The 13,799-nt window shown below is 44.4% G+C and overlaps 2 protein-coding genes across 10 annotated transcripts in view; one reads left to right on the forward strand and one right to left on the reverse strand.

The window, feature by feature from the left end:
- Nucleotides 1–13,799, reverse strand: part of LOC146990696 (peripheral plasma membrane protein CASK-like) — a 35,742-nt gene that overhangs the window by 11,924 nt on the left and 10,019 nt on the right. For 5 of the 9 annotated variants that reach the window (XM_085797449.1, XM_085797429.1, XM_085797411.1 and 2 more), the window contains exons 2-11: nucleotides 13,065–13,177; nucleotides 9,602–9,707; nucleotides 8,800–8,877; nucleotides 8,625–8,697; nucleotides 4,358–4,460; nucleotides 3,799–3,974; nucleotides 3,039–3,161; nucleotides 2,550–2,633; nucleotides 2,204–2,303; nucleotides 1,287–1,304 (exon numbers count right to left, since the gene is read on the reverse strand). In XM_085797449.1, coding sequence (XP_085653575.1) covers nucleotides 1,287–1,304; nucleotides 2,204–2,303; nucleotides 2,550–2,633; nucleotides 3,039–3,161; nucleotides 3,799–3,974; nucleotides 4,358–4,460; nucleotides 8,625–8,697; nucleotides 8,800–8,877; nucleotides 9,602–9,707; nucleotides 13,065–13,177 — 974 coding nt within the window. The remainder of the gene's footprint in view (nucleotides 1–1,286; nucleotides 1,305–2,203; nucleotides 2,304–2,549; nucleotides 2,634–3,038; nucleotides 3,162–3,798; nucleotides 3,975–4,357; nucleotides 4,461–8,624; nucleotides 8,698–8,799; nucleotides 8,878–9,601; nucleotides 9,708–13,064; nucleotides 13,178–13,799) is intronic. The other 4 variants (XM_085797439.1, XM_085797458.1, XM_085797421.1 and 1 more) reach the window with 1 other exon arrangement.
- LOC146990697 (putative G protein-coupled receptor 34) lies at nucleotides 5,702–7,750 on the forward strand. Its single transcript, XM_085797487.1, has 2 exons — nucleotides 5,702–5,855; nucleotides 6,262–7,750. The coding sequence occupies exons 1-2, from the start codon at nucleotides 5,853–5,855 to the stop codon at nucleotides 7,507–7,509; spliced, it is 1,251 nt and encodes a 416-aa protein (XP_085653613.1). The 5' UTR covers nucleotides 5,702–5,852; the 3' UTR covers nucleotides 7,510–7,750.

Below are 13,799 nucleotides of genomic sequence, written 5' to 3' on the forward strand. Positions count from 1 at the left end.
GGACAGGAGCAATGCACCCCAGAAAAAAATGCTAAATAGAATATTATCAAGTGTAAAATTGATCAAATATACAGTGGAATAAGTAAAGAGGAAACTCAGATCTGACATACAAACTTCAAGTGGGGTGTTGAAAGGATGGAGAGCTGTGGTGACAAAGTGTTTTCCCCTCTCTGCTCTAAGCGTGGTGCACTGTAAAGTTCATCTAGACATGAGTGGGTGATTCACTCTGTCGCTGCAGAATTTAGAAGCACTATGTGGTAATATTAAATGAAAACAATCAGTCTTTCGTGGCCTCCGCCGCAAAACAAACTTCCACATGAGTTCATAAATATGAGGTTACTCCAACCTTCAATTTTTTTTACAATCCTGCACTGGTCCTGAGTAGAACAACAAGAATTTGGTTAACAAGAAACTCTAGGAAGAAAGTCCTGGAATGAGAGATGAAGGATGGACGTGGAGGGAATAATGCCAATTACAAAGATGACAAAACTGTGCTAATAAAAGAAGAAATGAGACTTTCATTAAACTGTTGCTGTGTGAATGAAGAACAAACATTAAAAAGGTAACATGCTATTGATCATCATTCATCATTAACTTAACTTAAACCTTGTCACAGGTCTGTTTACAACTACTGTTTTAAATATAAGCATTTCCCTTTGTTGATCGTCATCCATGTCCACGTTCGTGTTAGTATTTGTTTAATCACGGAAAGCTGAGATGCGTCTCTGCATTTGTAATTACCCATCAACCAGCCAAACAACTAACCCTGACCAAATGGGTTGCTGCCTTCTAACTGACATGCCTATTCAAGATGCACAGCTTTGAGGGGAATCCCAGTATGACAGATAATCCTGCTGACAGCCAGGACACTGTGACAGGTGAGCCTTTTATCCTTGTAACCAAGGTTTTTGGGTTTGTTCACGTCATTAGAAAGCAATCAGCAATTATACTTTTTAGATCTTTTTTGTTTGTTTGTTTATTACAAAGCTTCAGGCAGCTGGAATAATGAAGATGTGCGCGGGGGTCGTCTTTGCAGATCAACAGGAAGAATTTGGAATAAAAGCACAGTTGTCGAACCAAATGGGTTTTTATAAAAAAAAATTTTTTAAAAGGGAGACCATAGAGAAGACACAGGGAGACAGAGGAAGCCATTTTGGAGAAGTAGGAGCCACATCATCCAACGAAAAGAAAAAGCAACTAAAAGCAGGTGAGGATGTCAAGATGACAATGGTGGTGATGATGATATCAAGCATCAAGTTTCTGCAGGCAGGGAGGGTGATACGTACTTTCGGCAGCTAGCAGTCCTACACAGCACAGCGTAAGAAAAACAACACCAAAGAAAGAAGCAGAGATTAGAGGAGGTTTATGCAACTATGGAGCTACAGAGTTTAACACCTCTTGATGAGAGAAACCAAAGGAAAGAAGGGAGAGAGCTGGCTACGTGAGGGCAGGTAGAGAGTAAAACTAGGCCGGAGTGAAGGAGGGAGGGAGGGGGTCGACAGAGTGAGAAAACTGTCAGAAGCAATCAGGTCTGTGAATCATCTGCCAAGCTGCTGCGGGCGTTTACTACGAAAGACGAGTCAGCGGCCGGCAGCGCGTCAGGTGCCCTGATGCAAACAGAAACCAGTCATCGGGAAGCACGTCTGCAGCAGACTGCCAGCCTCAGCACAAACAAAACACACCCCGGCCTATCTGGCTGCAGCGGCCGCTTATAACACTGAGCTGTAAATGTCCGAAGCTTAGCTCGCCGCTCGGATCGACGAGGTGGTGATGTATCGTGCTCTGCTCGCTTTCTACCGTTTAAGAGTGCATAGGTGGACCATATGTGCCGATATCTACCGACGGGTACAGTCGGCTGTTTTCTTATTGAGGGAAGTGAAAGTCTGTGACCGAGACGGGGAAGTGACGCCGTTGTGTAACATCTGGCTTGGCTTAAACAGAGGAAGTTCCACTCAGACGACTGCAGATCGCATTTAGACACAGGAATAGAAACTGTCAGAATAGAAACTGGGCTAGAAAGTGAATGGCCTCTGGTGCAGATGTGTGTTGTAGTGCTTCATCTTTGAACTTGAATGACACATGACGGGAGGGAGAACTAAATATTCAAAATCAGTTTGTGCAACTCCCCGCTACCAAACCATGACACAGCTGAAACGTAGACCTCATTTGCTTCTTTCCTCCCTCAAACTGCTGAGTGATTTACCTGAGGAGGTGGGGTCATCTGAGAAGTCGTGGAGCTCCTCTGGGGGGTCGCCATAGTAGGAGTTAAATTTGTGGCTGGAGACAGCAGCCAGCACTGCACCCTGGGATACAGAATGAGGACAGTGCACCTATCAGAGCAAGCCTCTGGGTTGTGACGTATTGTGTTTGTATTTGAGCTGTTAGGAGGACATTGTCTGTGATAAATCGCTGGAAGACTTATGACAAACAGTGATCTGGGTCAGTGATAAGGAGCAAATGCACAATGTGGGGGAGCAGGCGGTTCTTTGAATCTCTGATATTCATCTTGCTGAATCCAGAGATGTCTCCAACTTTCACACTGTGCTGACCTTCAGCTTCCTCCTGGCGTTGAACTTCCTCAGCTGTTCCACTGTTTCAGGCAGGTGGATCTTATAGGCGTACCTGTCCCTCTCCTGCACATGCAGAAAACACACACAGATAGCATATTAGCTCAAGAAGACAATGTGCGCAAATATGTGCATACATTGGAGCAGTCAGAACGGATGTGAAACCATAAGTATAGCTCCAGGCAGAAGGAAGTGGTCTTGCGTCAGCAACGCTAAAAGCCACTGTTACAAAGGTGACCTCAGTTGCTGAAGCTCATTTTATCATCAACACCCAGTAACCTTATCGCAAAAAATGACTCGCTCCTTATGTGGTAAGCAGATTATCTTTACAGAAGTGGAAGATTGCAGACAATAATTCTGCTAAAGTTGTCAACATCCACACCTGGGACCTGCAGCCAGAATTTAATTAATTAGTACATATTTGTAAGAGTGTGTGTGTGTGTGTGTGTGTGTGTGTGTTTGTGTTCTTGCCTTCAGCCAGGGGTGGTTGAGGGCCTCGTAGACAGTGATTCTCTCAGCAGGGTCCAGCATCAGCATACGTCTCACCAGGTCTTTGGCGCTCTCTGAGATGTGGGCCCACTGGCGCGGGTTCATCTGGAACAGCGTGAAGATAAGCAGGTGAAGATGAGCAAACAGAAGGTCGTCGGCCTGCTCCGTGAACACACACTCCTTATGTGGATGTTTTATAAACCCCTGTTTCGGATGCGAGTCCGTCGTGTTATTGTAAAAATCAATTTGCAGTGATGTTGGAGTTTATTACGTGCAGATATCATTCTGAAAGAAAGAAATAAACCAGGCTTGTTTAGCAGTAGATAGATGGATGATACCACAGCGCGTTCCATCAAGTGACCTGCGGTGACTGCATCTGCCACAGATTAGTGCACCGAGCACAACATTTGTCCCGTCAGCTGAAAACGCAGCATTTATCAGACCTTCATCTCAGAGTCACTGATGCTGTCAGTTTGTTCATGGCCGCTCGCTGACAGCGGTTTGGCGAATGAAACAAGAGTGACAGGATGGATAAAGCATGATTTGCCACAGAGACACACCACTGATACCAAAGACAGAGCCATTCTAAAACTTGACCATTGCCTGTCAGTTGTCTGGTTGGCTCAGTTCTCAATAACACTGCTCGCTGTTGTCCTGAAAGACACTCCTCTGGTACACTGAAGTAAATATTTAGCATGTGTTCTGGTGGATAATGAGGCTGTTTTGTTCTCTGCGTCTTTACCTTGTATTTCCCCTTAATGATGGCCTCAAACAAGCGCTCCTTGGTGCCGTAGAATGGCAGGCAGCCAGACAGGAGGATGAAGAGGATGACGCCGCATCCCCACACGTCCACCGGTTTGCCGTACGGCTCCCTCTTCACCACCTCCGGAGCCATGAAGTGGGGAGTGCCGACTCGGCCTGAGAAGAGCAGGTGGGATTAGCTGTCAAAATATTTGGGTCTTCATAAAAATATTGTATAATATATTATAAAATCTGAGGAGCTAATATAGTTATAATCAGCGAAACACACATTTAAGGGTCTCTGATTGATGAATCAATTATCAAAGTTGTTTAGACATTATCTTCCTGGTTTTAAACTCATTGTTCCATCATTAATTTTATAAAAATTTATTGTGTCAGAAAGATTGAGGGCAAACACACTAAAACCACATATACTTATCCATCTAGTCTTCATTTTTTTTTTAAAACTATGAAAATTATATATTTTTTTCATTCTCTGAAAAAATGACTGATTATTTCTGTTTGTGTCTATGCATGTGTGGTATGTGTGAGTGTTGCACCTCCAGCGACTAGGCCAGACTCTCCCAGCTGTATTGCGACTCCAAAACCTCCCAGCTTGACCGGAGCAGAGTTCTCCTTTGAAGCCAGCAGCACACAGTGAGGCTACAGAGGAAGAAAGCAGAGAGGTTCGACAGTCAATGTATGGCTCACATGTAACAACAAGCTAAATAAGGGAACTGATGTGGTCATGAATTATTCTACTTTCTGGCTGGCGTGGAAAAAAAGAAAAAAAGAAATTCTTTGCAGCTTCTGCAGAGCATTGCTTCTCTCTTTCTGTGCAAAAGTGCAAGATCCCGTATGTTCTATTGTTTGTTCATAAACCAAAAGGTTTCACAATGACATGACAGCTCAAACAAATACAACCACAACTTTTATTCTGTAGTCGATACAAACAGGAAACACTTCTTGCCCTTGTCAGTACACAATGTCTAATAAACAGTAACAGTAAGTGAGGTGTGTGGTTTTTTTTTTCTTTCTTTCTTTTTTTTTTTTTTAAAATCAAAATGCATTTCTCGAAACAGGAAGGGTCGGGGTGTTAGCAGCTCTGAAACGTGATATATATGCACCACATTATTGCTTGTGTCTGCATTTACACTGACTGTGCAACACGGACAGCATCAACAAGTGCTTTGCAAACCACAGATCTTCACACACCAGCTGAATGACACAGCGGCTTCATTAGTATTTTTATAAAATTTACATTCCAGTGTATTTGCTGTCTTGATTTAGACTATGTTGTGTGATCTGACATAAAAAAGGACCGGTGAGCATGCTGAACAGCAGGCTAGTGGAGAACATAATCAATTTCAATGGAAACTGCATTTACTCCGATATTCAAGAACAGCCTTCTCCCTCGGAGAAATAAATTCTGCATAAATCTAAGTAATTCTATTCTGACAGGAAGAGGGTAAGGCAGCGCTGAGTATGATGTGTGTGCGGTAGAGGTATTGGTGGTCTCGCTTCCTGTCTTCACACTTCTACATTTGTTAAGGAGGGTGATGTTGAGTGACGTGGCAGGCAGTGAGAAAGAGAGAGAGAAAGGACTAGCAGACTCAACAGTAACATCTGTGTGTGTGTGAGAGAGAGAGAGAGAGAGAGAGAGGGAGATAGGGAGGGAGTGTTGAGAATGCAAGAGAGAGGACAAAAGTAAAGTGCAAGTAGAAAACAGAGAACTGAGAGCAGAGGAGGACAAAGGAGCAGATGCTGTCAAAAGGATTTGCAAAAAGAGTCTGCAAGATTTATGACTCATTCAGAGACGTGACAGACAGGTGAAGATGGCAGTAGAAAAATGTCAAGGACATGGACTCTGGCTGTGCTTTATTTCATTATGTATGTAACGCTAGTTTTATTTAACAGGTCGCTTTTCAACTAATTTCTGCTCCTGTGGTTTGATGGAGGAAAACACACGGTGGACGACTGCACCCGTACACCCCCGTCAACTGTAACTCACGTCTAAACTACAGCTGTGCTAAACCTCCTACGGAAGGAGGGTTGATGGTGAGTGCTCTGCTTTATTCCCAACATCTGTTTGCAGCTGTCAGACCGTGGAATCCATGTGTGAAAACCGGCGTGAAACTTTCAATTAGTCACGACTCCAGTTCCCACAAGTAAAAAAACAACATTGTAGAACTATTCAGTCAGAAAACTGACTTGTTTCATCTGCTGTTTCTACACCTCCTTTTTTTGCAGGGGGCTTCACCACGATATTGCATCAATTATTTTACAATAGCAAGCTGTGTGTGTGTGTGTGACCTTTAAACTTACAACCCACATATTATTCACCTGTGTGTGAGACTCTAATGACCTTTCATGGGTAATGAGCTGTAACATTCACCATTCTTTCTCACCTTTAAGTTAATTTTAGTGATGAGAAACTTAAAGTTTGTTTCTCTTTTCTTCCCAGAGCTTTATCGACAACCCTGAAGACCCTGCAGACACAATGACAACTTTCTCCTCTTTCCCTTTCACTCCTTCGGCCTCCGTGTCGTCCAACACCTCTCTCCCCTTTTCTTCTGCTACTTCCTCCACTTCAAACCAGACAAACGAGACCTGTACTTTTGAAGATATGGCCCTCCGTCTGCCGCTGATCGTGTCCTACACACTCTTCTTCATCGTAGGGCTTGTGGGTAACCTCTTTGCGCTGTGGGTCTTCCTGTCCCTGCACTCAAGCCGCAACTCTGTCAGAGTGTTTCTCATCAACTGCGCCGTGGCCGATCTGGTCCTGCTGGCCTGTCTGCCCTTCAGGGTCTTTTACCACATTAATGGAAACAAGTGGGTGCTGGGATCTGTGGCCTGCAAGCTGGTGGGGAATCTATTTTACATGAACATGTACATCAGCATCACGTTGCTGGGCTTCATCAGCCTGGACAGGTACCTGAGGCTGAAGGGGAAAGGCAGGGCGCGGAGAGGTATGATGATGAGGATGCGGGGGCTCAACTGGCCGTGGAGCTGGGTGGCGTGCGCGGCTCTGTGGGGTCTGTCGCTGATGGGGCTGGTGCCTATGATCGCCACGGCGGAGGACAAGGAGAACACCGGCCACTGCTTCCAGTACAAGCAGCGACAGGCGAAGGCCAAAGGGAAAGCCTACTTCAACGCCACGCTGGTGCTCTTCTTCTGGCTCGTCTTCATCATGCTCGTCGTCTCCTACACCAAGATCGCCTCCCAGTTGCTGAAGGTGTCGCGGGACAAACCGGACCTGCCCAACGCGCACAAGTACCAGCGAACCGCCAAGAAGTCCTTCTTCGTGCTCTTCCTGTTCACCCTCTGTTTCGGGCCTTACCACATCTTTCGCCCCGTCTACATCTACTCCCAGCTCAGTGAGCATCTTACCTGCGGCCACCTGCAGCTGGTGGACCGCATCAACGAGATCATGCTGTTGTTCTCCGCCTTCAACAGCTGTCTGGATCCCGTCATGTACTTCCTGTTGTCTGGCTCGGTGCGCAAAACGGCCCTGCGGGTCCTTGGAGACCGGCTCGGCACTTGGGGGACATCTAACAGCTCCACGACCGAGTTCAGACGGCCGTCCGTGGCTCTGGGCTTACCCAAGTCTGAGCAAAACACACCCTCCGGCACCCCGAGGACCAGCATCTGTGTCATGAACTCCACCCTGCGCCGCACCGGACTCAACGCTCAGACTGTACTCATCAGCTAATTCTCTATTAAAACATTTCTACACATAGTGACTTTTTGTATGTTAAACAAATGCATGTTGTTTTTTTACTGCAGTTCTTCACTGTTTAGACATGAAGTTATTGTCTAAACTCTACTTCAATGTCTGAGTGAAGAAGAGGCACTACAGTGACCACTAGGACATAAAAATATAAAAACACATGCCCTGTTTATTTTATATTACAAGTGCTATAAGGTTTCTGAAAATATAAATGTTCAAATGACTGGAGATGTACTGAATGTATGAAAAGAAATCTTTCTGTTGTATTAATTTAAATGTTTTTAAGTAAATACAGAAGTGAAATGGGGCGTTTCCTTCCTCACATGATGCGATACACCACATATGCAGAACAAAGCGGTGAGCGACAGGTTTAATCAGCTGCATCTGTCCATTTGTCTGCACGGACAACATACTTACTGCCCTCTTTCTGAATCGCCTTTCATGTGTTGGCATTTGGTGGTGGGTGTTAAAACTAACACCAGCAGTAGTAGGCAACACTGTTTCATCCTTATTTAACCAACACACACACACACACACACACAGACACTGCAAACGAAGCTGCCTTGATCACTTTGTGGACAAATGGCCGGTGTGTGGATCAGGGGGATGTTTCAGGGCTGCTCCATCTGCTCTGCTAGTTTTTCTCGCCTGTGTTAGGTGACTAATCCTGCAGGAATCAGTGGTTAATGCTAATCTGACCAGAACTCCTCCTCTAACAAATCCACACTGGTTGTTTATCATGCGATACGAGATGGTGTGATCTGGGGTTTGCTAAGGAACTAGTTTGCTGACTCGAAAGACTTTAGAGTGGTTAGACTGAACCACAAGTTTACTCTGAAGGCCAGATACTAACTGGAAGGTAATGTAAAGAACAGATGTTGATGACATGTTTCCTAGTAAATGATGTAATGCATTTGACCTTCATCTCACCACAGACACTGAATAAAAACATGATAAGGTTTGTGGTATAATGCACACTCATCGCTCTAGTTAGGAGAAGATTTAAGGTATTGTGTCCTCTTTGCGTCACTTTGACCTGCTGGTTTCCTGTAGATTGGGTGGCTGGTTTCAAGTGGGACGAGTGATAGACACCTCACCTTTACGTCGCGATGAATCACATTATTGTCATGGCAGTATCGAAGTGCCTCCAGAATCTGCCTCATGTAGTGGCTGTGTGGACGAGAAGCAGACGCAGACATCGACAAATTGTTGTTTGAGCTGAATGAATATTTGAAAATGTTCTACCCACGGTTCCCAGCCGGCGTGTCCTACCTGGCCACTGCTTCGCTGTAAACAAACCCAGCATCGGCTCTCTTCACGATTTCAAAACAAAGGTCTGCTCCGTCCATACTGGGAGAGGGAGAGAAAGAGGAAACGGAGGGCGATAGTTTACACAAGAGCAGATAAAAACACACATGACAGAGTTTACAACACAATCCACAACTATATCCATAAGGGAGTAATTTTAACTTCACGGGCATGAAGGAACTATATTTGCAATTTTATCAATTTTCATCCAGTGGAATCCCAAGGGATGCTGTGAGGAATCGATGGGATGCAAAGCTACAAAATAAAGTCCACACAGTGAAAACAAATTAAACAGGAAAGATGACTTAGAAACCTTTACTGTGCATTCGACTTCAAAAATGCCACCTATGCTACTTTCGTCACAACTTTTGATACATCTATATATACATAGCACAGAATATCAACATGCGAACTGTAAGCGATCTAATGGGTTTCCATCACGGAAATAACTCCATAACCACAGATATGAGGGGGCTGATAGCGTTGGTGTCAGGGTGTAGCATAGTGTGAAAACTTTAGCCATCTGGCTGCTGGTATATTTAGTGTGTAACTGTTACATTTACCTACATTCACACATGGTTTTCACGACAGAAATTATTTTGTGGCCAATGTGAGATTGAACAGTCGCTGTGCTGGTTTTTTTAACAGATAGTCAATTCCTGTGTGCAAAACAGACACTAAATCACACCTTAAAACTCTTTAAAATACACATCTGAAATATTTTTATATAAATGCACTATGGCAGAAAGAGCGTGCATGGACTTACAATTCAAAGACCATGTAGAGCATGCCATCAGAGCTGTAGGTCTCCAGCAGCTCCACGATGTGAGGGTGCTTCAGCATGTGGCAGATACTGGCCTCTCGTTTGAGATCTGGACACAGAGTTGGAAAAAAGAGGGGGTTTGATGAGACGCTGTATCACCTACAACAAGTCATAGTCACTGACGGTGTACTTGCAGGTTGTCAGACTTCATGATGATGATTTAAGTTTTATTTCTTTGCTTTCAGTCGTTCAAAGAAGAAATGAAGAGCTTTGAGTGTAACAATAGTTGTAACAACCCGACACAAGCCAAAGTCTGTGGTCAACATGTGGCTTTCAATGCATAGGTTAAAATACATACATGAAATACCCCGTGTTCTGTTTCTGACGAGTTTTAATTATTTGCTCTCAGTTTCCTTGTAAGAAAATGTCACTCTCCAAGTACTTCACTTATATACGTATGCTACTAAATGTCAACGAGGAGCAGATATGACTGTGCACTACTCCCTTCAAATATACTGTGCAGAGCCATGGAAGATAAGACAAGGACTTCTAGAAAGCTGTAAAAAAAAAAAAAAAACTTTCAATGATTTTTTTTTTTTTTTTTTTACTAGAAAGTAAAAACTACTACAACCAGAACAAACAAAAAAATGTAAACCAAAAATCAGATGACCTCGAGCTGAGAAAGCTCCCTGATTATCACTTGAGAAAGAAAACTATCTATTCTCCTGAGAGATTTGTTTATGGTCTGTCGGTGCTTTGTTAAATCCTGTCACGTCTCAAAAAGGTGAGATAAGGAGATGAAAAGCGAAGAGGACGAGTCCCCCCCTCCTCCTCCTCCTCCTTTTAAACCTCAACATATGTGCCATGTCCGACCTACACCACCAGAGGGAGTTGCAGAGCATTTGACTCACAAACTGGGGGAAGCCATTCTTTGAGTGCTGAGCAAATGAGGTGAGTTTTCCCATGCTGGGCTGACAGATAAACCAGCTAACAAGCTGCTATCCGCCCGAAAGACGAGTAACACCAGATGCAGTGCCACAAGAATGCCATTTTAATTGCACATTTAAAAGCACATCTAGCCTGCACTCATCAACATCATCCCCTCTCTCTCATTCTCACTACCACAGAGCGATTCTGTGGCATTCCTCGTCTTTTGACTGCCTCATTAAAGATGACAATACTGGAGGGAAAACACGGCCGAGGGGAGCGGGACTGTCCTCTTTTTTAAAGAAAAGAGAATCACATCATTGAATAGAATTAAAGAGAGGTGGTGAGACAGATGCAGACTGCTGAGGCGGGCTGACAGACAGGATGTGCCGTCGTTGAGCCCCTCGCTTTATAAAACCCTCATTTACACAGACCACTCCTCATCTGCCAGTCTACTGATCTTTGTGTATGTGTGCGCTCATTGTGTCGTGACAGGCCAGGATCATTATGCAACACTGAGACATGATGCCGTGTCCCCACTACAGAGCCCCCATTCTCCTCTTCCTTTGCTTTCATGATTACTCTCCTCTCCTCTTTACGGCCTGTCTCATCGAGTATCTATTCTTGAACCTAACAATGGCGCACAGTGTCTGCGGCGCAACAAGCAAACCACTCAAACAGAGGGAGGGAGCCTGGAACACTTGGAATCAAATCAGTGCCACTCACTGGGGCGATTCCAAATTAATTTTCGCATGAGAGGTTTTTGGGTTGGGTTACGCATTGTGAAGAAATGTTAAATAATTTCACGCAGAAGTTTGTGACACGACAGGAGAGGGAGACGACTGTACCGTACGCATCCTGTGATGTCAAGAGATGTCACATTAACTTCACTGAAAAGTCAATTGTGCCTGCCTGTGTGTCAAATACTTTCATTCATATCAATCTAACTCATCATCTTTCTTTTTTTTTTTACTCATAAAGCTTTAATGGTGATTAAGTGCTCACTTGTTCTCTCTCCATTCATCCTAATTTAAATCCTACAAATCCAGACACTCACTCATTCTGCTTGAAGTCAGTTGTACCATCAACCTCTTAATGATGCCATTAACCTTTTGTTCTCTCGGTGACACGCTCGCACAGAAACATATTCATACATAACTATGGATGTTTGCTATTCAGCCTGTGGTCTCGGCCCAGCCTGCAGTTCTGTCGCCCTTTTCTTCCCACTCACGTTCGTGCTGACGCAGGTTCTTTCTTAATAAGCTAAAGTATGTGGTCTCAGGAAACCACTCTCCAAGTCTGGCTGAGCTCCAGCTCTCTACCGCTGTCGCTCTGAGTGGCCGCGTGCTTATTTCTTCTTTTGCGATTATCTAAAATGTGGATCAAGTACTTCACCGACCACGTTTCAAGTGCATATTTGTGTGCATTCATTTGTGCTGCGGTCAAACAGACTGAAAATGATCAGTCTGAAATATAAATATTCTGTTTACTTCAGTGCACGAGTGCAGCGAATCCAATCCAATTAATACACTTTAAACCTTCTAAATTCTTATCTGCACAAGAATTTTTCACTCAATACATTCTTGTCCATTATATGTCTAAGGTTTTGTCAAATGCTCAACAAAAACACAGCGTGAAGGCTTTTAATACTGATAAAGACTGTGAGACTAAGACTAATTTCTGTGAAGGGAATGCTTCTATAATCCTACTTTACATTCATGTTGTCATGTAAACCACACCCAAGATAAATGCTACTGTGCTTGTTCCTGCTGACCAGTGACTGCAGGGTGAAGCATGGCAGCAGTCTGTCAAAAACGTGTGAAGCCAAAAAGAAAAAAACCTTCAACGTAGGTGGTTTGTATTTCTGGGTGATTAAATTTAGCTTCTGGATCATGATACAATGTTAACCAAAATTATTTAGAGCGCAGACTTTCGGTTCGGGAACCACAGGTGAAACGCTCCACTTCTTCAGTTTCTCCTCCCGTGGGTCATTTCCTTGTCTTGCTGTTATTGGCCGCCAGATTAATCTCTGACTGAGACCACACAGATGGCACATGGTGAACGCCAACACGCACACACACACAGACACACCTACCGATGATCCTGGTCTCCAACTCTTTCCCTTTCTCTCTGAGACACACACACACACACACAGACACACACACACAGACCTCAGCATGACAAAGCACCAAACCACATGGTGAGACATGGCATCCATCGATATTTTGCTCATGCTCACAATCGCAACACACACACGCTCCACACACAAACACATGCAGTGTTATTCATCAGTGTGCACCACACTGTGTTTTCAGATGATTCCAAACATTTGTTTTATCCCAGAAGGAGAAGCAGGTGGGTGTATTTTATTACACTACAGAGAGCACTTCACAAGTTAGTTAAAACTTAGAGCATGTAGGTGTGTCTGGCTAAATGTGTAATTCTCTGTGAGTGATAAGATCCCTGACAACTATCCTCTCTTGTCCTGATTCTGTTAACACCTCCCATCTGTTCGAAGCAGGCCTGCTGCGTTCCCCACCTTCTGTGCTGAGGCCGGGGCTGGAGGTGAAGCTTGCCACATCCACGATCTTCACTGCGAACTGCTGGCCCGTGTCCCTGTTGATGCAGCGCCTCACCACGCTGAAGGGCCCCCTGCAAAACACACACACACACACACACACAGGAGCCGGGTTAGTCACAGACACCTAGAACAATGCAACAACATCAATCTGCGTGTGCACGGTTTCTCAGAGTTAAACACGACCACAGTTAGCACTTACCAGGAAAAAAACTTACCAGAAAACACATGTACATAATCGCATGCACGCAGCCACACACACATACACACGCACCAGCCTGGTGCGATGGGCAGACACAGTGCTCTTTCTGAGAACACTGTGGATTTACAGTGGGTGGTTAGCTACGCACCGCGGCCTCCGTGCTCGTGCCAGTGGGAATTATAGAGCAGTGGTGTGCAGCACAGCTGTAAAAGCTAAAATAAAAGCTTTATTATAGAGACCTGAGCAGGGGAGACCTGCCCTACAAGCTTTATTTCTGGACAAAGGAGGTGGCAGATATTGTAAAGTTGTGTTTCCTTATATAACTGCATCGGGGCGGACATATGGAAGCCATAAAGCATCATATCCTGTCCTGTGTGCAACCGTAATTCTCAAGATCTTGTATTAAAGGATGAACAGAGTTTTCAAGATCATAACTCTGTTCAAGATTTGTACAGCACATTTGAGATACTATTCTGTGGCAGACAAAAATTAGC

Source organism: Trachurus japonicus, chromosome 2, assembly GCF_045865225.1.
Source record: "Trachurus japonicus isolate A0001 chromosome 2, Traja_1.0".
Classification (NCBI taxonomy): domain Eukaryota; kingdom Metazoa; phylum Chordata; class Actinopteri; order Carangiformes; family Carangidae; genus Trachurus; species Trachurus japonicus.